Source organism: Hyla sarda, unplaced genomic scaffold, assembly GCF_029499605.1.
Source record: "Hyla sarda isolate aHylSar1 unplaced genomic scaffold, aHylSar1.hap1 scaffold_72, whole genome shotgun sequence".
In the NCBI taxonomy this organism is placed as follows: domain Eukaryota; kingdom Metazoa; phylum Chordata; class Amphibia; order Anura; family Hylidae; genus Hyla; species Hyla sarda.
Window position 1 is genome coordinate 142,501 of NW_026610740.1, and position 25,518 is coordinate 168,018.

At 49.7% G+C, this 25,518-nt stretch overlaps 1 protein-coding gene across 1 annotated transcript in view; it reads right to left on the reverse strand.

Annotated features, from left to right (window-relative positions):
• ETNK1 (ethanolamine kinase 1) overlaps positions 1–25,518 on the reverse strand; it is a 45,944-nt gene that overhangs the window by 15,430 nt on the left and 4,996 nt on the right. The window contains exons 2-3 of the mRNA XM_056554431.1: positions 12,847–13,106; positions 1–8 (exon numbers count right to left, since the gene is read on the reverse strand). The exon at positions 1–8 is cut by the window's left edge and continues 133 nt beyond it. Coding sequence (XP_056410406.1) covers positions 1–8; positions 12,847–13,106 — 268 coding nt within the window. The remainder of the gene's footprint in view (positions 9–12,846; positions 13,107–25,518) is intronic.

A 25,518-nucleotide genomic window follows, 5' to 3' on the forward strand; every position in this document is an offset into this window, starting at 1 on the left:
CTATCAGCCTGGAGGGAGAAGAAACAATGTTACGCCTATTTACTATGTCGGGGTGCTCTGTGCATTGTGCTGCGCCCCGGGGGTCACTTACAGAATTCCTCCGGACAGGATCTGCACATTAACATTTCTTTCCACATTACAGTAAATCCGCCCGTCCGCTCTCTACAAGGACACATTCCTAGAGAGAAGTCACGTACGGTCCTAAAAGGACCCCCCCCCAGGATTACAGGGCCGGACCCCCCCCCCCCCAGGATTACAGGGCCGGACCCCCCCCACACTGTGACCGACCTCTGACCCATTACCCGAAAGCCTCTTAGCAGTGAATTGTCCTGTGTAAGCAGGGAGTGAATTACAGGACGGACCTAATGCTGTCACCTTCAGGAAGGAAGCAGCGGCCATAACGGGACGACAGGAACCAACCCCGCAGCAGCTCACACATAGATATATACAGTGCACACTAGTGACCCCGCAGCAGCTCACACATGGATATATACAGTACACTAGTGACCCCGCAGCAGCTCATACATAGATATATACAGTACACACTAGTGACCCCGCAGCAGCTCACACAGATATATACAGTGCACACTAGTGATCCCGCAGCAGCTCACACATAGATATATACAGTGCACTAGTTACCCCGCAGCAGCTCACACAGTCCTGGATATATACAGTGCACACTAGTGACCCCGCAGCAGCTCACACAGATATATACAGTGCACACTAGTGACCCCGCAGCAGCTCACACATAGATATATACAGTACACTAGTGACCCCGCAGCAGCTCACACAGTCCAGGATATATACAGTGCACTAGTGACCCCGCAGCAGCTCACACATAGATATATACAGTGCACACTAGTGACCCCGCAGCAGCTCACACAGATATATACAGTACACACTAGTGACCCCGCAGCAGCTCACACATAGATATATACAGTGCACTAGTTACCCCGCAGCAGCTCACACAGTCCAGGATATATACAGTGCACTAGTGACCCCGCAGCAGCTCACACATAGATATATACAGTGCACTAGTTACCCCGCAGCAGCTCACACAGTCCAGGATATATACAGTGCACACTAGTGACCCCGCAGCAGCTTACACATAGATATATACAGTGCACTAGTGACCCCGCAGCAGCTCACACAGATATATACAGTACACTAGTGACCCCGCAGCAGCTCACAGATATATACAGTACACTAGTGACCCCGCAGCAGCTCACACATAGATATATACAGTGCACACTAGTGACCCCGCAGCAGCTCACACATAGATATATACAGTGCACACTAGTGACCCCGCAGCAGCTCACACATAGATATATACAGTGCACACTAGTGACCCCGCAGCAGCTCACACATAGATATATACAGTGCACTAGTGACCCCGCAGCAGTTCACACAGATATATACAGTGCACACTAGTGATCCCGCAGCAGCTCACACATAGATATATACAGTACACTAGTGACCCCGCAGCAGCTCACACAGTCCTGGATATATACAGTGCACACTAGTGACCCCGCAGCAGCTCACACAGATATATACAGTGCACACTAGTGACCCCGCAGCAGCTCACACATAGATATATACAGTACACTAGTGACCCCGCAGCAGCTCACACAGTCCTGGATATATACAGTACACTAGTGACCCCGCAGCAGCTTACAGTCCTGGATATATACAGTACACTAGTGACCCCGCAGCAGCTCACACAGATATATACAGTGCACACTAGTGACCCCGCAGCAGCTCACACATAGATATATACAGTGCACTAGTTACCCCGCAGCAGCTCACACATAGATATATACAGTGCACAAGTTACCCCGCAGCAGCTCACACAGTCCAGGATATATACAGTGCACACTAGTGACCCCGCAGCAGCTTACACATAGATATATACAGTGCACTAGTGACCCCGCAGCAGCTCACACATAGATATATACAGTACACTAGTGACCCCGCAGCAGCTCACAGATATATACAGTACACTAGTGACCCCGCAGCAGCTCACACATAGATATATACAGTGCACTAGTGACCCCGCAGCAGCTCACACATAGATATATACAGTGCACTAGTGACCCCGCAGCAGCTCACACATAGATATATACAGTGCACACTAGTGACCCCGCAGCAGCTCACACATGGATATATACAGTACACTAGTGACCCCGCAGCAGCTCACACATAGATATATACAGTGCACTAGTGACCCCGCAGCAGCTCACACATAGATATATACAGTACACACTAGTGACCCCGCAGCAGCTCACACATAGATATATACAGTACACTAGTGACCCCGCAGCAGCTCACACATAGATATATACAGTACACACTAGTGACCCCGCAGCAGCTCACACATAGATATATACAGTACACTAGTGACCCCGCAGCAGCTCACACAGTCCAGGATATATACAGTGCACTAGTGACCCCGCAGCAGCTCACACATAGATATATACAGTGCACACTAGTGACCCCGCAGCAGCTCACACAGATATATACAGTGCACACTAGTGATCCCGCAGCAGCTCACACAGATATATACAGTGCACACTAGTGATCCCGCAGCAGCTCACACATAGATATATACAGTGCACACTAGTGATCCCGCAGCAGCTCACACATAGATATATACAGTGCACTAGTTACCCCGCAGCAGCTCACACAGTCCTGGATATATACAGTGCACACTAGTGACCCCGCAGCAGCTCACACAGATATATACAGTGCACACTAGTGACCCCGCAGCAGCTCACACATAGATATATACAGTGCACTAGTGACCCCGCAGCAGCTCACACATAGATATATACAGTGCACACTAGTGACCCCGCAGCAGCTCACACATGGATATATACAGTACACTAGTGACCCCGCAGCAGCTCACACATAGATATATACAGTGCACTAGTGACCCCGCAGCAGCTCACACATAGATATATACAGTACACACTAGTGACCCCGCAGCAGCTCACACATAGATATATACAGTACACTAGTGACCCCGCAGCAGCTCACACAGATATATACAGTACACACTAGTGACCCCGCAGCAGCTCACACATAGATATATACAGTACACTAGTGACCCCGCAGCAGCTCACACAGTCCAGGATATATACAGTGCACTAGTGACCCCGCAGCAGCTCACACATAGATATATACAGTGCACACTAGTGACCCCGCAGCAGCTCACACAGATATATACAGTGCACACTAGTGATCCCGCAGCAGCTCACACATAGATATATACAGTGCACTAGTTACCCCGCAGCAGCTCACACAGTCCTGGATATATACAGTGCACACTAGTGACCCCGCAGCAGCTCACACAGATATATACAGTGCACACTAGTGACCCCGCAGCAGCTCACACATAGATATATACAGTACACTAGTGACCCCGCAGCAGCTCACACAGTCCAGGATATATACAGTGCACTAGTGACCCCGCAGCAGCTCACACATAGATATATACAGTGCACACTAGTGACCCCGCAGCAGCTCACACAGATATATACAGTGCACACTAGTGACCCCGCAGCAGCTCACACAGATATATACAGTGCACTAGTTACCCCGCAGCAGCTCACACAGTCCAGGATATATACAGTGCACTAGTGACCCCGCAGCAGCTCACACATAGATATATACAGTGCACTAGTTACCCCGCAGCAGCTCACACAGTCCAGGATATATACAGTGCACACTAGTGACCCCGCAGCAGCTCACACATAGATATATACAGTACACTAGTGACCCCGCAGCAGCTCACACATAGATATATACAGTACACTAGTGACCCCGCAGCAGCTCACACATAGATATATACAGTGCACACTAGTGACCCCGCAGCAGCTCACACATAGATATATACAGTGCACTAGTTACCCCGCAGCAGCTCACACAGTCCAGGATATATACAGTGCACTAGTGACCCCGCAGCAACTCACACATAGATATATACAGTGCACTAGTGACCCCGCAGCAGCTCACACATAGATATATACAGTACACACTAGTGACCCCGCAGCAGCTCACACATAGATATATACAGTACACTAGTGACCCCGCAGCAGCTCACACATAGATATATACAGTACACTAGTGACCCCGCAGCAGCTCACACATAGATATATACAGTGCACTAGTGACCCCGCAGCAGCTCACACATAGATATATACAGTGCACTAGTGACCCCGCAGCAGCTCACACATAGATATATACAGTACACACTAGTGACCCCGCAGCAGCTCACACATAGATATATACAGTGCACTAGTGACCCCGCAGCAGCTCACACATAGATATATACAGTACACACTAGTGACCCCGCAGCAGCTCACACATAGATATATACAGTACACTAGTGACCCCGCAGCAGCTCACACATAGATATATACAGTGCACTAGTTACCCCGCAGCAGCTCACACAGTCCAGGATATATACAGTGCACTAGTGACCCCGCAGCAACTCACACATAGATATATACAGTGCACTAGTGACCCCGCAGCAGCTCACACAGTCCAGGATATATACAGTGCACTAGTGACCCCGCAGCAGCTCACACATAGATATATACAGTGCACACTAGTGACCCCGCAGCAGCTCACACATAGATATATACAGTGCACACTAGTGACCCCGCAGCAGCTTACACATAGATATATACAGTACACTAGTGACCCCGCAGCAGCTCACACAGATATATACAGTGCACTAGTGACCCCGCAGCAGCTCACACATAGATATATACAGTGCACTAGTGACCCCGCAGCAGCTCACACATAGATATATACAGTACACTAGTGACCCCGCAGCAGCTCACACAGATATATACAGTGCACACTAGTGACCCCGCAGCAGCTCACACATAGATATATACAGTGCACACTAGTGACCTCGCAGCAGCTCACACATAGATATATACAGTGCACTAGTGACCCCGCAGCAGCTCACACAGATATATACAGTGCACACTAGTGACCCCGCAGCAGCTCACACATAGATATATACAGTGCACTAGTTACCCCGCAGCAGCTCACACAGTCCTGGATATATACAGTGCACACTAGTGACCCCGCAGCAGCTCACACAGTCCAGGATATATACAGTGCACACTAGTGACCCCGCAGCAGCTTACACATAGATATATACAGTACACTAGTGACCCCGCAGCAGCTCACACATAGATATATACAGTGCACTAGTTACCCCGCAGCAGCTCACACATAGATATATACAGTACACTAGTGACCCCGCAGCAGCTCACACACAGATATATACAGTGCACACTAGTGACCCCGCAGCAGCTCACACATAGATATATACAGTACACTAGTGACCCCGCAGCAGCTCACACATAGATATATACAGTGCACTAGTTACCCCGCAGCAGCTCACACAGTCCAGGATATATACAGTGCACTAGTGACCCCGCAGCAGCTCACACAGATATATACAGTGCACTAGTTACCCCGCAGCAGCTCACACAGTCCTGGATATATACAGTGCACACTAGTGACCCCGCAGCAGCTCACACAGTCCAGGATATATACAGTGCACACTAGTGACCCCGCAGCAGCTCACACATAGATATATACAGTACACTAGTGACCCCGCAGCAGCTCACACAGATATATACAGTACACTAGTGACCCCGCAGCAGCTCACACATAGATATATACAGTGCACACTAGTGACCCCGCAGCAGCTCACACATAGATATATACAGTGCACTAGTTACCCCGCAGCAGCTCACACAGTCCAGGATATATACAGTGCACTAGTGACCCCGCAGCAACTCACACATAGATATATACAGTGCACTAGTGACCCCGCAGCAGCTCACACATAGATATATACAGTACACACTAGTGACCCCGCAGCAGCTCACACATAGATATATACAGTACACTAGTGACCCCGCAGCAGCTCACACATAGATATATACAGTACACTAGTGACCCCGCAGCAGCTCACACATAGATATATACAGTGCACTAGTGACCCCGCAGCAGCTCACACATAGATATATACAGTACACACTAGTGACCCCGCAGCAGCTCACACATAGATATATACAGTACACTAGTGACCCCGCAGCAGCTCACACATAGATATATACAGTACACACTAGTGACCCCGCAGCAGCTCACACATAGATATATACAGTACACTAGTGACCCCGCAGCAGCTCACACATAGATATATACAGTGCACACTAGTGACCCCGCAGCAGCTCACACATAGATATATACAGTGCACTAGTTACCCCGCAGCAGCTCACACAGTCCAGGATATATACAGTGCACTAGTGACCCCGCAGCAACTCACACATAGATATATACAGTGCACTAGTGACCCCGCAGCAGCTCACACAGTCCAGGATATATACAGTGCACACTAGTGACCCCGCAGCAGCTCACACATAGATATATACAGTGCACACTAGTGACCCCGCAGCAGCTCACACATAGATATATACAGTGCACACTAGTGACCCCGCAGCAGCTTACACATAGATATATACAGTACACTAGTGACCCCGCAGCAGCTCACACAGATATATACAGTGCACTAGTGACCCCGCAGCAGCTCACACATAGATATATACAGTGCACTAGTGACCCCGCAGCAGCTCACACATAGATATATACAGTACACTAGTGACCCCGCAGCAGCTCACACAGATATATACAGTGCACACTAGTGACCCCGCAGCAGCTCACACATAGATATATACAGTGCACACTAGTGACCTCGCAGCAGCTCACACATAGATATATACAGTGCACTAGTGACCCCGCAGCAGCTCACACAGATATATACAGTGCACACTAGTGACCCCGCAGCAGCTCACACAGTCCTGGATATATACAGTGCACACTAGTGACCCCGCAGCAGCTCACACAGTCCAGGATATATACAGTGCACACTAGTGACCCCGCAGCAGCTTACACATAGATATATACAGTACACTAGTGACCCCGCAGCAGCTCACACATAGATATATACAGTGCACTAGTTACCCCGCAGCAGCTCACACATAGATATATACAGTACACTAGTGACCCCGCAGCAGCTCACACACAGATATATACAGTGCACACTAGTGACCCCGCAGCAGCTCACACATAGATATATACAGTGCACTAGTTACCCCGCAGCAGCTCACACAGTCCAGGATATATACAGTGCACTAGTGACCCCGCAGCAGCTCACACAGATATATACAGTGCACTAGTTACCCCGCAGCAGCTCACACAGTCCTGGATATATACAGTGCACACTAGTGACCCCGCAGCAGCTCACACAGTCCAGGATATATACAGTGCACACTAGTGACCCCGCAGCAGCTCACACATAGATATATACAGTACACTAGTGACCCCGCAGCAGCTCACACAGATATATACAGTACACTAGTGACCCCGCAGCAGCTCACACATAGATATATACAGTGCACACTAGTGACCCCGCAGCAGCTCACACATAGATATATACAGTACACTAGTGACCCCGCAGCAGCTCACACATAGATAAATACAGTGCACACTAGTGACCCCGCAGCAGCTCACACAGTCCTGGATATATACAATGCACACTAGTGACCCCGCAGCAGCTTACAGTCCTGGATATATACAGTACACTAGTGACCCCGCAGCAGCTCACACATAGATATATACAGTGCACACTAGTGACCCCGCAGCAGCTCACACAGTCCTGGATATATACAGTGCACACAAGTGACCCCGCAGCAGCTCACACAGTCCTGGATATATACAATGCACACTAGTGACCCCGCAGCAGCTTACAGTCCTGGATATATACAGTACACTAGTGACCCCGCAGCAGCTCACACATAGATATATACAGTACACTAGTGACCCCGCAGCAGCTCACACATAGATATATACAGTACACACTAGTGACCCCGCAGCAGCTCACACATAGATATATACAGTACACACTAGTGACCCCGCAGCAGCTCACACAGTCCTGGATATATACAGTACACACTAGAGTGACCCCGCAGCAGCTCACACAGTCCTGGATATATACAGTGCACACTAGTGACCCCGCAGCAGCTCACAGTCCTGGATATATACAGTGCACACTAGTGACCCCGCAGCAGCTCACACAGTCCTGGATATATACAGTGCACACAAGTGACCCCGCAGCAGCTCACACAGTCCTGGATATATACAATGCACACTAGTGACCCCGCAGCAGCTTACAGTCCTGGATATATACAGTACACTAGTGACCCCGCAGCAGCTCACACATAGATATATACAGTACACTAGTTACCCCGCAGCAGCTCACACAGTCCTGGATATATACAGTGCACACTAGTGACCCCGCAGCAGCTCACAGTCCTGGATATATACAGTGCACACTAGTGACCCCGCAGCAGCTCACACATAGATATATACAGTACACTAGTGACCCCGCAGTAGCTCACACATAGATATATACAGTGCACACTAGTGACCCCGCAGCAGCTCACACAGATATACACAGTACACTAGTGACCCCGCAGCAGCTCACACATAGATATATAGAGTACACTAGTGACCCCGCAGCAGCTCACACATAGATATATACAGTACACTAGTGACCCCGCAGCAGCTCACACATAGATATATACAGTGCACACTAGTGACCTCGCAGCAGCTCACACATAGATATATACAGTACACTAGTGACCCCGCAGCAGCTCACACACAGATATATACAGTGCACACTAGTGACCCCGCAGCAGCTCACACACAGATATATACAGTGCACACTAGTGACCCCGCAGCAGCTCACACAGTCCTGGATATATACAGTGCACACTAGTGACCCCGCAGCAGCTCACACATAGATATACACAGTACACTAGTGACCCCGCAGTAGCTCACAGTCCTGGATATATACAGTGCACACTAGTGACCCCGCAGCAGCTCACACATAGATATATACAGTACACTAGTGACCCCGCAGCAGCTCACACATAGATATATACAGTACACTAGTGACCCCGCAGCAGCTCACACACAGATATATACAGTGCACACTAGTGACCCCGCAGCAGCTCACACACAGATATATACAGTGCACTAGTGACCCCGCAGCAGCTCACACAGATATATACAGTACACTAGTGACCCCGCAGCAGCTCACAGTCCTGGATATATACAGTGCACACTAGTGACCCCGCAGCAGCTCACACATAGATATATACAGCACACTAGTGACCCCGCAGCAGCTCACAGTCCTGGATATATACAGTACACTAGTGACCCCGCAGCAGCTCACACATAGATATATACAGCACACTAGTGACCCCGCAGCAGCTCACACATAGATATATACAGCGCACTAGTTACCCCGCAGCAGCTCACACATAGATATTTACAGTGCACACTAGTGACCCCGCAGCAGCTCACACATAGATATATAAAGTGCACTAGTGACCCCGCAGCAGCTCACAGATATATACAGTGCACACTAGTGACCCCGCAGCAGCTCACACAGATATATACAGTGCACTAGTGACCCCGCAGCAGCTCACACATAGATATATACAGTGCACACTAGTGACCCCGCAGCAGCTCACACAGATATATACAGTGCACTAGTGACCCCGCAGCAGCTCACACATAGATATATACAGTACACTAGTGACCCCGCAGCAGCTCACAAATAGATATATACAGTGCACTAGTGACCCCGCAGCAGCTCACACATAGATATATACAGTACACTAGTGACCCCGCAGCAGCTCACACATAGATATATACAGTGCACACTAGTGACCCCGCAGCAGCTCACACAGATATATACAGTGCACACTAGTGACCCCGCAGCAGCTCACACATAGATATATACAGTGCACACTAGTGACCCCGCAGCAGCTCACACAGATATATACAGTGCACACTAGTGACCCCGCAGCAGCTCACACATAAATATATACAGTGCACACTAGTGACCCTGCAGCAGCTCACACAGATATATACAGTACACTAGTGACCCCGCAGCAGCTCACAGTCCTGGATATATACAGTGCACACTAGTGACCCCGCAGCAGCTCACACATGGATATATACAGTGCACACTAGTGACCCCGCAGCAGCTCACACATAGATATATACAGTGCACACTAGTGACCCCGCAGCAGCTCACACATAGATATATACAGTGCACACTAGTGACCCCGCAGCAGCTCACACATAGATATATACAGTACACTAGTGACCCCGCAGCAGCTCACACAGTCCTGGATATATACAGTGCACACTAGTGACCCCGCAGCAGCTCACACACAGATATATACAGTACACTAGTGACCCTGCAGCAGCTCACACAGTCCTGGATATATACAGTACACACTAGAGTGACCCCGCAGCAGCTCACACAGTCCTGGATATATACAGTACACTAGTGACCCCACAGCAGCTCACACAGTCCTGGATATATACAGTGCACACTAGTGACCCCGCAGCAGCTCACACAGTCCAGGATATATACAGTGCACACTAGTGACCCCGCAGCAGCTCACAGTCCTGGATATATACAGTGCACACTAGTGACCCCGCAGCAGCTCACACAGTCCTGGATATATACAGTGCACACAAGTGACCCCGCAGCAGCTCACACAGTCCTGGATATATACAATGCACACTAGTGACCCCGCAGCAGCTCACACAGTCCTGGATATATACAGTGCACACTAGTGACCCCGCAGCAGCTCACAGTCCTGGATATATACAGTGCACACTAGTGACCCCGCAGCAGCTCACACAGATATATACAGTGCACACTAGTGACCCCGCAGCAGCTCACACATAGATATATACAGTACACTAGTGACCCCGCAGCAGCTCACACAGTCCAGGATATATACTGTGCACACTAGTGACCCCGCAGCAGCTCACACAGTCCTGGATATATACAGTGCACACTAGTGACCCCGCAGCAGCTCACACATAGATATATACAGTGCACACTAGTGACCCCGCAGCAGCTCACACATAGATATATACAGTGCACACTAGTGACCCCGCAGCAGCTCACACATAAATATATACAGTACACTAGTGACCCCGCAGCAGCTCACAGTCCTGGATATATACTGTGCACACTAGTGAACCCGCAGCAGCTCACACAGTCCAGGATATATACAGTGCACACTAGTGACCCCGCAGCAGCTCACACATAGATATATACAGTGCACACTAGTGACCCCGCAGCAGCTCACACATAGATATATACAGTACACACTAGTGACCCCGCAGCAGCTCACACATAGATATATACAGTACACACTAGTGACCCCGCAGCAGCTCACACAGTCCTGGATATATACAGTGCACACTAGTGACCCCGCAGCAGCTCACAGTCCAGGATATATACAGTACACACTAGTGACCCCGCAGCAGCTCACACAGTCCAGGATATATACAGTACACACTAGTGACCCCGCAGCAGCTCACACAGTCCAGGATATATACAGTGCACACTAGTGACCCCGCAGCAGCTCACACAGTCCTGGATATATACAGTGCACACCAGTGACCCCGCAGCAGCTCACACAGTCCTGGATATATACAGTGCACACCAGTGACCCCGCAGCAGCTCACAGTCCTGGATATATACAGTGCACACTAGTGACCCCGCAGCAGCTCACACAGATATATACAGTGCACACTAGTGACCCCGCAGCAGCTCACACACAGATATATACAGTGCACACTAGTGACCCCGCAGCAGCTCACACAGTCCTGGATATATACAGTGCACACTAGTGACCCCGCAGCAGCTCACAGTCCTGGATATATACAATGCACACTAGTGACCCCGCAGCTGCTCACAGTCCTGGATATATACAGTACACACTAGTGACCCCGCAGCAGCTCACACAGTCCAGGATATATACTGTGCACACTAGTGGCCCCGCAGCAGCTCACACAGATATATACAGTGCACACTAGTGACCCCGCAGCAGCTCACACAGTCCTGGATATATACAGTGCACACTAGTGACCCCGCAGCAGCTCACACACAGATATATACAGTGCACACTAGTGACCCCGCAGCAGCTCACAGTCCTGGATATATATATATATACAGTGCACACTAGTGACCCGCAGCAGCTCACACAGTCCTGGATATATACAGTGCACACTAGTGACCCCGCAGCAGCTCACAGTCCTGGATATATACAATGCACACTAGTGACCCCGCAGCTGCTCACAGTCCTGGATATATACAATGCACACTAGTGACCCCGCAGCTGCTCACAGTCCTGGATATATACAGTACACACTAGTGACCCCGCAGCAGCTCACACAGTCCAGGATATATACAGTGCACACTAGTGACCCCACAGCAGCTCACAGTCCTGGATATATACAGTGCACACTAGTGACCCCGCAGCAGCTCACACAGTCCTGGATATATACAGTGCACACTAGTGACCCCGCAGCAGCTCACAGTCCAGGATATATACAGTGCACACTAGTGTCCCCGCAGCAGCTCACAGTCCTGGATATATACTGTGCACACTAGTGACCCCGCAGCAGCTCACAGTCCTGGATATATACTGTGCACACTAGTGACCCCGCAGCAGCTCACACAGTCCAGGATATATACAGTGCACACTAGTGACCCCGCAGCAGCTCACAGTCCAGGATATATACTGTGCACACTAGTGACCCCGCAGCAGCTCACAGTCCAGGATATATACTGTGCACACTAGTGTCCCCGCAGCAGCTCACAGTCCAGGATATATACTGTGCACACTAGTGACCCCGCAGCAGCTCACCCCTCCGTACCTGGATATTTTTGGATTGCAGACGTGCTCCGGATCCAGCGCCGCTCCCTGCATGAACTCGTAGCACAGACCATTATTAAAGGTACAGTACAGTTTGGGGGCGCAGCCGTGTAACTGCAGAACACGGAAACTCTTCACCTCCTCGTCTCTGTCCACAAGAAGTTCCGTCTTATTCCCGTAGATTCGCACCAGGAGGACGTCCTCCATTGTGTCTCCGACATAGCAGCCGACCAGCTTATTGGTGATTCCATCTGTAAAGACCTGAAAGAGTGAAGGGGAACATTACCCCAAAAATAAGACCCCAAATATGGCTGATAGCAGAGGACAATAGGTTCTTCCAGCTAACAGAGCATCAGAGCTCACAAATGTACAGAACCTGAGAGGATAAAGATGTGCGGCCCCTTTAAGTGTAAGGAATCACCTGGAACAGCGACCAAAGATGTAACGTAATAATGTGCAATAAACCGACCGCTCCCTGATCATTACACCATGGAAACAGTAAGACAAACATGAGGGTAAGAGAGGGTTAATGTGAGATCGGAACAGCGAAACACTGTGCAACTACCACGGTCAGCGATATATACAAGGAGATGTGTACATCCATATCATCCTGTATTATTCTCCAGAGCTGCACTCACTATTCTGCTGGTGAGGTCACTGTGTACATACATTACATTACTTATCCTGTACTGATCCTGAGTTATATCCTGTATTATACCCCAGAGCTGCACTCACTATTCTGCTGGTGGGGTCACTGTGTACATACATTACATTACTTATCCTGTACTGATCCTGAGTTATATCCTGTATTATACCCCAGAGCTGTACTCACTATTCTGCTGGTGAGATCACTGTGTACATACATTACATTACTTATCCTGTACTGATCCTGAGTTATATCCTGTATTATTCTCCAGAGCTGCACTCACTATTCTGCTGGTGGGGTCACTGTGTACATACATTACATTACTTATCCTGTACTGATCCTGAGTTATATCCTGTATTATACCCCAGAGCTGTACTCACTATTCTGCTGGTGAGATCACTGTGTACATACATTACATTACTTATCCTGTACTGATCCTGAGTTATATCCTGTATTATACTCCAGAGCTGTACTCACTATTCTGCTGGTGAGATCACTGTGTACATACATTACATTACTTATCCTGTACTGATCCTGAGTTATATCCTGTATTATACTCCAGAGCTGTACTCACTATTCTGCTGGTGAGATAACTCTGTACATACATTACATTACTTATCCTGTACTGATCCTGAGTTATATCCTGTATTATACCCCAGAGCTGTACTCACTATTCTGCTGGTGAGGTCACTGTGTACATACATTACATTACTTATCCTGTACTGATCCTGATTATATCCTGTATTATACCCCAGAGCTGTACTCACTATTCTGCTGGTGAGGTCACTGTGTACATACATTACATTACTTATCCTGTACTGATCCTGAGTTATATCCTGTATTATACTCCAGAGCTGTACTCACTATTCTGCTGGTGAGGTCACTGTGTACATACATTACATTACTTATCCTGTACTGATCCTGAGTTATATATCAGACAGGAGACGAGTATCTTGCATTAAACTTTCTTTTTAATGCCCATAGCAGAAAACTACAGACAATTCATTTACGTCAGTATAAGAAAAATGTAATTAAACTACAACTCCCAGCAGCCCCTGGATCCTCCCTCCCATGGTTCGGCGACCCTATATAAGGGGCTGTCTGGATCTCCTCCTGGCAGCTGGTTAAGTATATGTCTTTATATTGCATTGTTATATGATTGTGCCAGGTTGGCTGGTGTGTGAGGACCCTTTCAAGTGTCCTTATATTCCCCGGCCATCCTGGTTTAGTTTTTTATTTCCATATATTTTATATACTCTTTATATATTCAGTATATTCCATTTATTGTTCTCCATTTCGCTTTAACTACAGCGTTTTTCCTCTGTATTTTCCTTTGTTTTCCTGGTTACTCATTCCTGTGTATTGTTCCTATCTACTATCAGGCGCCATCTTACCTTACTTTCGCGCCATCTCCGGCTTCTTCCCGCCTCTCTCGTCCTGTTCGCGGGCTCTGCAGCGTTCGGGGGGGGGGGGGGGGGGGGGTGTCTGGGTGACGCGCTCCTTGCGACACGCCTCCGCTGGGTCCGCGCGTCCTATCACAGAAGCTTACGGCCGTAGTCTCGCGAGATTACGGCTATAGGCTCTGCTTGCTGGGATCCTCCTCTCACCGTCGCCGGTGTTGTGCGAGCGGTGAGAGGAGCGCCAGCATTATTAGGTACAGGTCTCAGTTTTGCATAAATCTACTTCTTTTTGCTTTTAGCCCTTCCGGAGCTCTTGGAGGTCCTTTGGCTACTTGTAATTCCTGTTTGGAAGTTAGTGGGCATTAGTGGACTCTATTGAGTACACTGAACCCTTGGGTATTATAAACTTTTGTATACCCAACTATCAAAGTCAGTTAGGCTACTTGTAGCCCTTGTGCAAACGTCTAGACACTGGTGTGAGATGGCTGAAGATAATTCCATCTCATTCTCTACCCATGTTAATGAGGCTATTGACATTGAAGCCTCACAGATCATGTCTACATCCCAAATACAGGATTTGATTAATAAGTCCATGAGCGTCTAAAATTGCCTCACTGGGCACTTCTGGTTCGGCATCAATATAATCAGCCTGAAACCCCGCATCTTCATTATCAGAGTCAGTTTGTGGCTGGAGCCGTGTAAGACTCGCCGGACGACTCGTCGTTAGACGTGTTGTATGAATCCGGCTTCGTCCGCCTGGCTGACTTCAGCCCTTGTTTGTCATTCTCCTTGGGGCCCCAGGCAGGACCTGACCCGGTCTGCCGCACCCCGCATCTCAGCGACCACTCTCGACCCTTGGGCCCCAAGGAGAATGACAAACAAGGGCTGAAGTCAGCCAGGCGGACGAAGCCGGACTCATACAACACGTCTAACGACGAGTCGTCCGGCGAGTCTGACACGGCTCAAGCCAAAAACTGACTGATAATGAAGATGCGGGATTTCAGGCTGATTATACTGATGCAGAACCAGAAGTGCCCAGTGAGGCAATTTTAGACGGTCAGGGACAACCGCTGTTCAACCCTGATGAGATCATACACCCACGCTCAGGTGACTGGGCACCGCTACCACACGTGGCACAATACATAGAACAATGGACCAGACGGTCATTAGACCGCACAAACCGAAACAAGCTGAGGGCGGAATGCCCTAGGCCCTATGTGGCCAGGAAGGTAGCGGTCACCCCGGAGATAGATCCGGTCCTCCTTAAGTATTTGACCCGGGCTGGTAAGTATTCCAAAAAAAGGTATCGAACGGTCCTTCAAGTTAATCCAAGACCGCATACTAGACTTGCTTGGACCGCTCACGAAGATTTTAAATCTGAGCAAGCAGCCTCGGCTGCCCAGCCAGTGGATCCCTCACAACTGAGAGGTTGGGCCCAGCGTGCGATCTGTATGCTGGGCAGCGCGAACACGGCGTGCTCAATTGAACGCCACCGTTCGATTTTAATGAAGCTGGAGCCCCAGCTCAGCCATTTAGCGGAGAATGAGCCCAGCCCCTCCACGGAAGGTCTCCTCTTTGGAGAAGATCTAATTAAAAACATTAATAAAGTGGTCAGCCTATTTTCCAGCCTGGATAACGCGCAGACATCACTGAAGAAAACAGGCCAGCCTACCAAGGTTTTTGGCAAGGCCGGTAGAGGCAGAGGCCGATCTGCCGGCCGCTCAGCCCCCTATAGGCCCTATGTTAGAGCTGCGCACCAACAGTTTGCTCCCGCTCAACAACAGTATACCCTACTTGTGGCCCAACCGGCTCCTTTCTTTCCCCCTCGAGGACGCCCCTGGAGGGGACGTGGAGGTCGCAGATTTCCTAGATCTCGTCCACCAACCAGTGAGTACACGCCCAATTTCCATTCCACAAACAGTGGTGGGGGGCAGGCTGATGTATTTTACCCACGCCTGGTCCATGATTACGGCAGACGTGTGGATCCTCAATACGGTAGCGGGCTACTAAATAGGGTTCAATCTCTTCACGTGCTGAATATTATACCTCAACCCATTCGGTTTTCCGTACAAAACATAGAACTCATAGACAACGAGCTCCGGGAGCTCTTTTCCAAACAGGCGGTAATAGAGGTAGACCCCTTGTCACCCGGATTTGTAAGCAACATCTTATTGGTAAAGAAGAAGGATGGCGGTTATCGCCCGGTGATATCTCTAAGAGATTTAAACCAACACGTGATATATCGTCACTTCAAGATGGAGGGTATCCATCTGCTGCGCAACCTTCTAAGGCCAGGAGACTGGTTAGTGAAGATCGACTTGAAGGACACATCTTACCGCTCCCATTCACCAATTCTCCCAACCTTTTCTAAGGTTTCTATGGAGGGACCGAATGTGGCAGTTCACCAAGTTGCCGAAACCGGTGGTGGCTGCTCTCCGGAGCAGGGGGGTACAGCTTATCTACCTGGACGATCTGCTGATCATGGCACGTTCCAGAATGCAAGCACTAATGCACAGTCAATGGGCGGTTTCTTTGATGGAGGACTTAGGATTCCTCATCAACCACAAGAAGTCTGTGCCGACTCCCTCACAGGAGCTGGAATTCCTAGGTTTCCTAGTGGATACCAAACGTGCCATTCTGATGTTACCAAAATCCAAGTTGGCTCTGATTCGAAAGGAAATCAGGACGACTTTGCGCAAGGGTCGAGTGTCTTTGAGGATGATTGCACGCATAGTCGGCCTATTATCGGCCTCTATTCAAGCGATCTTCCCGGACCCACTTCATTATCGGGCCCTTCAGAGACTCAAAGCCCTTCATCTTCGCCAGGGTCTCCGCTATGAGGACGAAGTTACCCTTTGTCCGGAGGCAATAGAGGAATTGCAGTGGTGGCTGCGTCACGCCGTCGAATGGAACGGCAGAACTATCTTCAATTCCTGCCCAGACGTCATAATAGAGTCCGATGCGAGCCGCCAAGGTTGGGGGGCTCGTTGCGGGCACGAGACTACAGGAGGGAGATGGTCCGCTGAGGAGTCTCTCCTCCACATCAATGCCCTGGAACTTTTGGCAGCGTTCTTCACTATCAGGAGCTTTCTCCCGCACACTGACAAATGTTACATACTTTTACGCATGGACAATGTGGCTGCGGTTGAATATGTCAACCGCCTTGGGGGAACGATGTCCAGAGTGCTGGCGGACATCGCGTCCGAGTTCTGGCATTTTTGCCTGTCCCGGGACATCATTCCGATTGCGGAATATCTTCCCGATGTGTCCAATATCGTGGCGGACTGGAATTCTCGTTATTTGACGGATTCCAGCGATTGGATGTTAGACCGTTCTATTTTTTGAGCTTTGAGGGATCTTTGGGGTCCGTTACACACGGACCTCTTCGCATCCCGCCTCAAATCGACAATTGCCTCGCTTTTACAGCTGGAGGCTGGACCCGGAAGCGTCCGCAGTGGACGCATTCCGCCAGATATGGTCGTGGGGGACACACTATGCGTTTCCCCCATTCAATACGATTACCAGACTCCTTCTCCAAGTACTGAGTCAGAAGGAGACGGTGGTGTTGGTCACCCATTGGTGGCCGACACAACCGTGGTTTCCCCTTCTACTAGGGATGACGATAGACTATCTTCTGTTGACTCCTCACTCGCCTCGCCTTCTCATGAACCCTACCATGGGTCCTCACCCGTTGGTATTGGAGGGCAACCTTCCATTTCTTGCGTGGTTGGTTTCGGGGTCCCGGACGCTGGTAGTGACCTTTCACAATCGGCTAGAGACCTCCTTGCCTTGGCCTGGGCCCCAGGGACTAGATCGGCATATCGATCAGCCTGGGCTTTGTGGGTTCGTTGGTGTGATCAATGGCAAATTGATGCCGTTCAAGAACCTGTTAGGTTAGTGAACTATAGTGAACTATTTTGCGGACTCTTTTGAGTCTGAGAAATCTTACAGTTCACTTAACGTGTACAGATCCGCCATATCGGCATATCATTGCCCGGTGGACGCATTACCGGTAGGCAAACACCCTCTGGTATGTAGGCTCTTATGGGGAGTAAAATGTAAAACGTCCTCCCCGTCCTAGATACCAATCTACTTGGGATGTCTCCCGTGTGTTGCCATCATTTTCCTCCTGGGAGGACAATGACACACACTGTTTAAAGTTTTTATCCCTCAAAATTACTACCCTTTTATGTTTAGTGTCCATAAAACGGGTGTCGGATGTTAAAGCGTTGGATATTTCCAGGCAACCGTTTTCGCCGGAAGGGGTACGGTTTTCTGTGGTTTGCAGAACTAAGACGGGACTTCAATCCGTCTTCTACCCCTTTTTTTCGGATCACCCACGTCTGTGCGTGGTACGTTGTTTACAAACGTATGAGGTGCGGACCGCACCATTGCGATCTGAGTCTCACAATCAACTATTGATATCGTATGTCAAGCCTCATCTTCCGGTATCTTCGGCTACTTTGGCCAGGTGGGCGAGATCAGTCATGGAAATGGCTGGGATTGATATTTCTCTTTTTGGTGCCCACTCTTCTAGAGGGGCTATGGCCACCAAAGTGGTTACTTCAGGAGGTTCGCTGTCGGACCTTTTATTGGCCGCCAATTGGTCGTCTGAGACGACTTTTAGGCAGTTTTATTTTTGGCCACAAGAACATGTTTCTGTGTCTGTACTCTGACATGTCTGTTCTTTTGTCTTTAGGTTGTGCACATTTAGCTTTAAACTTGCAACATATGAGCCTCCTGTCTGATATATAAATCGAGATTTTCCTAGCTTGTGACAGAAAATATAAGTTATATGAAGAAAGGAGGAGAGTATCTTCCCTTCCTACCCAACCCTGTTATGGTGTTTTTTTCTCGTTTCAGGCTATTGAAGAGCGGATCCTTCTTCTACACAGAATAGACTGAGGAGTCCCTGAGTTACAGTCGTTCTGTTTTCTGTTCCAGTTAGAACACAGTTGGTTGAGGCCCGGTTGGACCTGACAGATTACCAGGAGTCGGAGTTTCGATTGACGTAGGTGTGACATGATACGGTGCGCTGTTCCGAAGTTCGCACGAAAGAAAGAGGAGATCCAGACAGTCCCTTATATAGGGTCGCTGATCCATGGGAGGGAGGATCCAGGGGCTGCTGGGAGTTGTAGTTTAATGAAATTTTTCTTATACTGACGTAAATGAATTGTCTGTAGTTTTCTGCTATGGGCATTAAAAAGAAAGTTTAATGCAAGATACTCGTCTCCTGTCTGATATATAACTTATATTTTCTGTCACGATAGCTAGGAAAATCTCGATTTATATCCTATATTAAACCCCAGAGCTGTACTCACTATTCTGCTGGTGAGATCACTGTGTACATACATTACTTATCCTGTACTGATCCTGAGTTATATCCTGTATTATACCCCAGAGCTGTACTCACTATTCTGCTGGTGAGGTCACTGTGTACATACATTACATTACTTATCCTGTACTGATCCTGAGTTATATCCTGTATTATACTCCAGAGCTGCACTCACTATTCTGCTGGTGAGGTCACTGTGTACATACATTACATTACTTATCCTGTACTGATCCTGAGTTATATCCTGTATTATACTCCAGAGCTGTACTCACTATTCTGCTGGTGAGGTCACTGTGTACATACATTACATTACTTATCCTGTACTGATCCTGAGTTATATCCTGTATTATACTCCAGAGCTGCACTCACTATTCGGTGTTGTGGTATAACCCCCTTCCTGTACCTGACATAACGAGTAATAATTACTGGATGAGGATCAGACATTACTCCTGAGTTGTGGTTCATTAGAATCATGTGACACAATAATGACCCCGTCCTGGACACAAATGATGGTCCCAGAATCTAATATTTGGTCCCACAACCTTCTGAGGTAATCACTACAATCCAGAGACTTCTGCACTTGTCTCCAGGTATCTTGGCTCCTCATAAGATCCTGCTCCAGATGTCTCAGGGGTGAAGATGTCTCCTCCTCATAAGATCCTGCTCCAGATGTCTCAGGGGTGAAGATGTCTCCTCCTCATAAGATCCTGCTCTAGATGTCTCAGGGGTGAAGATGTCTCCTCCTCATAAGATCCTGCTCCAGATGTCTCAGGAGTGAAGAGGTCTCCTCCAGACTGCAGGTATCTTGTCTCCTCCTCATAAGATCCTGCTCTAGATGTCTCAGGAGTGAAGGTGTCTTCTCCAGACTGCAGGTATCTTGGCGGCTCCTCATAAGATCCTGCTCTAGATGTCTCAGGTGTGAAGGTCTTCTCCAGACTGCAGGTATCTTGTCTCCTCCTCATAAGATCCGGCTCCAGATGTCTCAGGGGTGAAGATGTCTTCTCCAGACTGCAGGTATCTTGTCTCCTCCTCATAAGATCTGCTCCAGATGTCTCAGGGGTGAAGATGTCTTCTCCAGACTGCAGGTATCTTGTCTCCTCCTCATAAGATCCTGCTCTAGATGTCTCAGGGGTGAAGGTGTCTTCTCCAGACTGCAGGTATCTTGTCTCCTCCTCATAAGATCCTGCTCTAGATGTCTCAGGAGTGAAGATGTCTTCTCCAGACTGCAGGTATCTTGTCTCCTCCTCATAAGATCCTGCTCTAGATGTCTCAAGAGTGAAGATGTCTTCTCCAGACTGCAGGTATCTTGGCGGCTCCTCATAAGATCCTGCTCTAGATGTCTCAGGGGTGAAGATGTCTTCTCCAGACTGCAGGTATCTTGGCGGCTCCTCATAAGATCCTGCTCTAGATGTCTCAGGTGTGAAGATGTCTTCTCCAGACTGCAGGTATCTTGTCTCACTCCTCCTCATAAGATCCTGCTCTAGATGTCTCAGGGGTGAAGGTGTCTTATTTTCTATTTTTGTTAGTTTAGAGGTCATGTCTGATCAGGTGATATTTTTTCATTATGACTTGTCGGTTTTATGTTATTTCAGGATCTTAGTGGATTTTTCGGTCTTTATAGGGACCAACAATTCTGTCGAGGTCTAAGCAGCGGCTGATACCAGGGAACAGGAGCTGCTCAGGTTTTGGGCTTTGCTCCAGGATATGTCAGGAATCTGGAGTGTGGGATGAGACTCCTCTGATACAGACGACGAACAGGGACCACAGACCACAGAGTAACCGAAGAAGAAGAGACGTCAGGGACCCCACAGAGTAACCGAAGAAGAAGAGACGTCAGGGACCCCACAGAGTAACCGAAGAAGAAGAGACGTCAGGGACAAGAAGAAGAGACGTCAGGGACCCCACAGAGTAACCGAAGAAGAAGAGACGTCAGGGACCCCACAGAGTAACCGAAGAAGAAGAGACGTCAGGGACCCCACAGAGTAACCGAAGAAGAAGAGACGTCAGGGACCCCACAGAGTAACCGAAGAAGAAGAGACGTCAGGGACCCCACAGAGTAACCGAAGAAGAAGAGACGTCAGGGACCCCACAGAGTAACCGAAGAAGAAGAGACGTCAGGGACCCCACAGAGTAACCGAAGAAGAAGAGACGTCAGGGACCCCACAGAGTAACCGAAGAAGAAGAGACGTCAGGGACCCCACAGAGTAACCGAAGAAGAAGAGACGTCAGGGACCCCACAGAGTAACCGAAGAAGAAGAGACGTCAGGGACCCCACAGAGTAACCGAAGAAGAAGAGACGTCAGGGACCCCACAGAGTAACCGAAGAAGAAGAGACGTCAGGGACCCCACAGAGTAACCGAAGAAGAAGAGACGTCAGGGACCCCACAGAGTAACCGAAGAAGAAGAGACGTCAGGGACCCCACAGAGTAACCGAAGAAGAAGAGACGTCAGGGACCCCACAGAGTAACCGAAGAAGAAGAGACGTCAGGGACCCCACAGAGTAACCGAAGAAGAAGAGACGTCAGGGACCCCACAGAGTAACCGAAGAAGAAGAGACGTCAGGGACCCCACAGAGTAACCGAAGAAGAAGAGACGTCAGGGACCCCACAGAGTAACCGAAGAAGAAGAGACGTCAGGGACCCCACAGAGTAACCGAAGAAGAAGAGACGTCAGGGACCCCACAGAGTAACCGAAGAAGAAGAGACGTCAGGGACCCCACAGAGTAACCGAAGAAGAAGAGACGTCAGGGACCCCACAGAGTAACCGAAGAAGAAGAGACGTCAGGGACCCCACAGAGTAACCGAAGAAGAAGAGACGTCAGGGACCCCACAGAGTAACCGAAGAAGAAGAGACGTCAGGGACCCCACAGAGTAACCGAAGAAGAAGAGACGTCAGGGACCCCACAGAGTAACCGAAGAAGAAGAGACGTCAGGGACCCCACAGAGTAACCGAAGAAGAAGAGACGTCAGGGACCCCACAGAGTAACCGAAGAAGAAGAGACGTCAGGGACCCCACAGAGTAACCGAAGAAGAAGAGACGTCAGGGACCCCACAGAGTAACCGAAGAAGAAGAGACGTCAGGGACCCCACAGAGTAACCGAAGAAGAAGAGACGTCAGGGACCCCACAGAGTAACCGAAGAAGAAGAGACGTCAGGGACCCCAGAGTAACCGAAGAAGAAGAGACGTCAGGGACCCCAGAGTAACCGAAGAAGAAGAGACGTCAGGGACCCCAGAGTAACCGAAGAAGAAGAGACGTCAGGGAGAAGAAGAGACGTCAGGGACCCCAGAGTAACCGAAGAAGAAGAGACGTCAGGGACCCCAGAGTAACCGAAGAAGAAGAGACGTCAGGGACCCCAGAGTAACCGAAGAAGAAGAGACGTCAGGGACCCCAGAGTAACCGAAGAAGAAGAGACGTCAGGGACCCCAGAGTAACCGAAGAAGAAGAGACGTCAGGGACCACAGAGTAACCGAAGAAGAAGAGACGTCAGGGACCACAGAGTAACCGCAAAACAGAAGAAGAGACGTCAGAGTACTGTACCGAAAACGTATTAAAGTATGATAATGCCAAATCCACAGACCCCCCCCCCCCTTCTGGGCCATCCACACCACAGACCCCCCCCCCCCTTCTGGGCCATCCACACCACAGACCCCCCCCCCCCCCCTTCTGGGCCATCCTCAGACCCACCTCCCCCCCTCGTGGGCCATCCATGTATGATTTGTGATTAAGTCTACAGAACGTAACATGGTAGACCTCTCCTGTACACAACCCTGTGGTCACTGGATGTTTCTACTGTTCGCTGTTCCTTGGTCCTGTGCTCTGGGCCGACTCCGATAATATGTGAGAGGGGGGGGGGGGGCTGAGGTATAATTATGTGTGCAAATAATGGTACAGGAAGGAAGAAGCAGCAGAGGCACTGGAGATGGTAGAGGGAAGAGGAGCAAGAAGAGGCACTGGAGATGGTAGAGGGAAGAGGAGCAAGAAGAAGCACTGGAGATGGTAGAGGGAAGAGGAGCAAGAAGAGGCACTGGAGATGGTAGAGGGAAGAGGAGCAAGAAGAGGCACTGGAGATGGTAGAGGGAAGAGGAGCAAGAAGAGGCACTGGAGATGGTAAAGGGAAGAGGAGCAAGAAGAGGCACTGGAGATGGTAGAGGGAAGAGGAGCAAGAAGAGGCACTGGAGATGGTAGAGGGAAGAGGAGCAAGAAGAGGCACTGGAGATGGTAGAGGGAAGAGGAGCAAGAAGAGGCACTGGAGATGGTAGAGGGAAGAGGAGCAAGAAGAGGCACTGGAGATGGTAGAGGGAAGAGGAGCAAGAAGAGGCACTGGAGATGGTAGAGGGAAGAGGAGCAAGAAGAGGCACTGGAGATGGTAGAGGGAAGAGGAGCAAGAAGAGGCACTGGAGATGGTAGAGGAAGAGGAGCAAGAAGAGGCACTGGAGATGGTAGAGGGAAGAGGAGCAAGAAGAGGCACTGGAGATGGTAGAGGGAGGAGGAGGAAAAAGAGGCACTGGAGATGGTAGAGGGAAGAGGAGGAAAAAGAGGCACTGGAGATGGTACAGGGAGGAGTAGGAAGAAGAGGCACTGGAGATGGTACATGGAGGAGGGAAAAGTGCCCCATACTCTATCTGCAGTGTCCCTCCTCTTTTCACCGTACCCGAGTGGGATTGTCCCCCGATTCCACCCTCTCTCCAGCCAATACTTGGGTGGTAGGTAACGTCCGCATCCCCATCTTCCGCTTCTCTCCCGGTACCCGGTGGTGATGTAGCACGGTAGCCCGGCTTCTCCCCATCTTTACCCATTCTTCTTGGTTCCCTCCCTAGTCCCTGGTTGGTGATGTCCCCCGGTTCCTCTGCCTCTCCTGGTACCTGGGTGGTGAAGTTCACCGATAACTGGAAAGGAAGGGGGGGGGGGTTGTTTTTCTCCCCAGTGTATGCTTTGTTTTGGGTGGTGACGTCCCTTGGTTCCCCTCTCTCCCAGTTCTCCTCCCCGGTTTGTCCCGGTACATGAGTGGTGAGGCCACGGTTTATGTGTGGTGAGGCCCCAGTTTATGTGTGGTGAGGCCCCGGTTCCCCCCGGTTTTTGTGTGGTGAGGCCCCGGTTCCCCCCGGTTTTTGTGTGGTGAGGTCCCGGTTCCCCCCGGTTTATGTGTGGTGAGGCCCCGGTTCCCCCCCCCCGGTTTATGAGTGGTGAGGCCCCGGTTCCCCCCGGTTTATGAGTGGTAAGGCCCCGGTTCCCCCCAGTTTTTGTGTGGTGAGGCCCCGGTTCCCCCCGGTTTTTGTGTGGTGAGGCCCCGG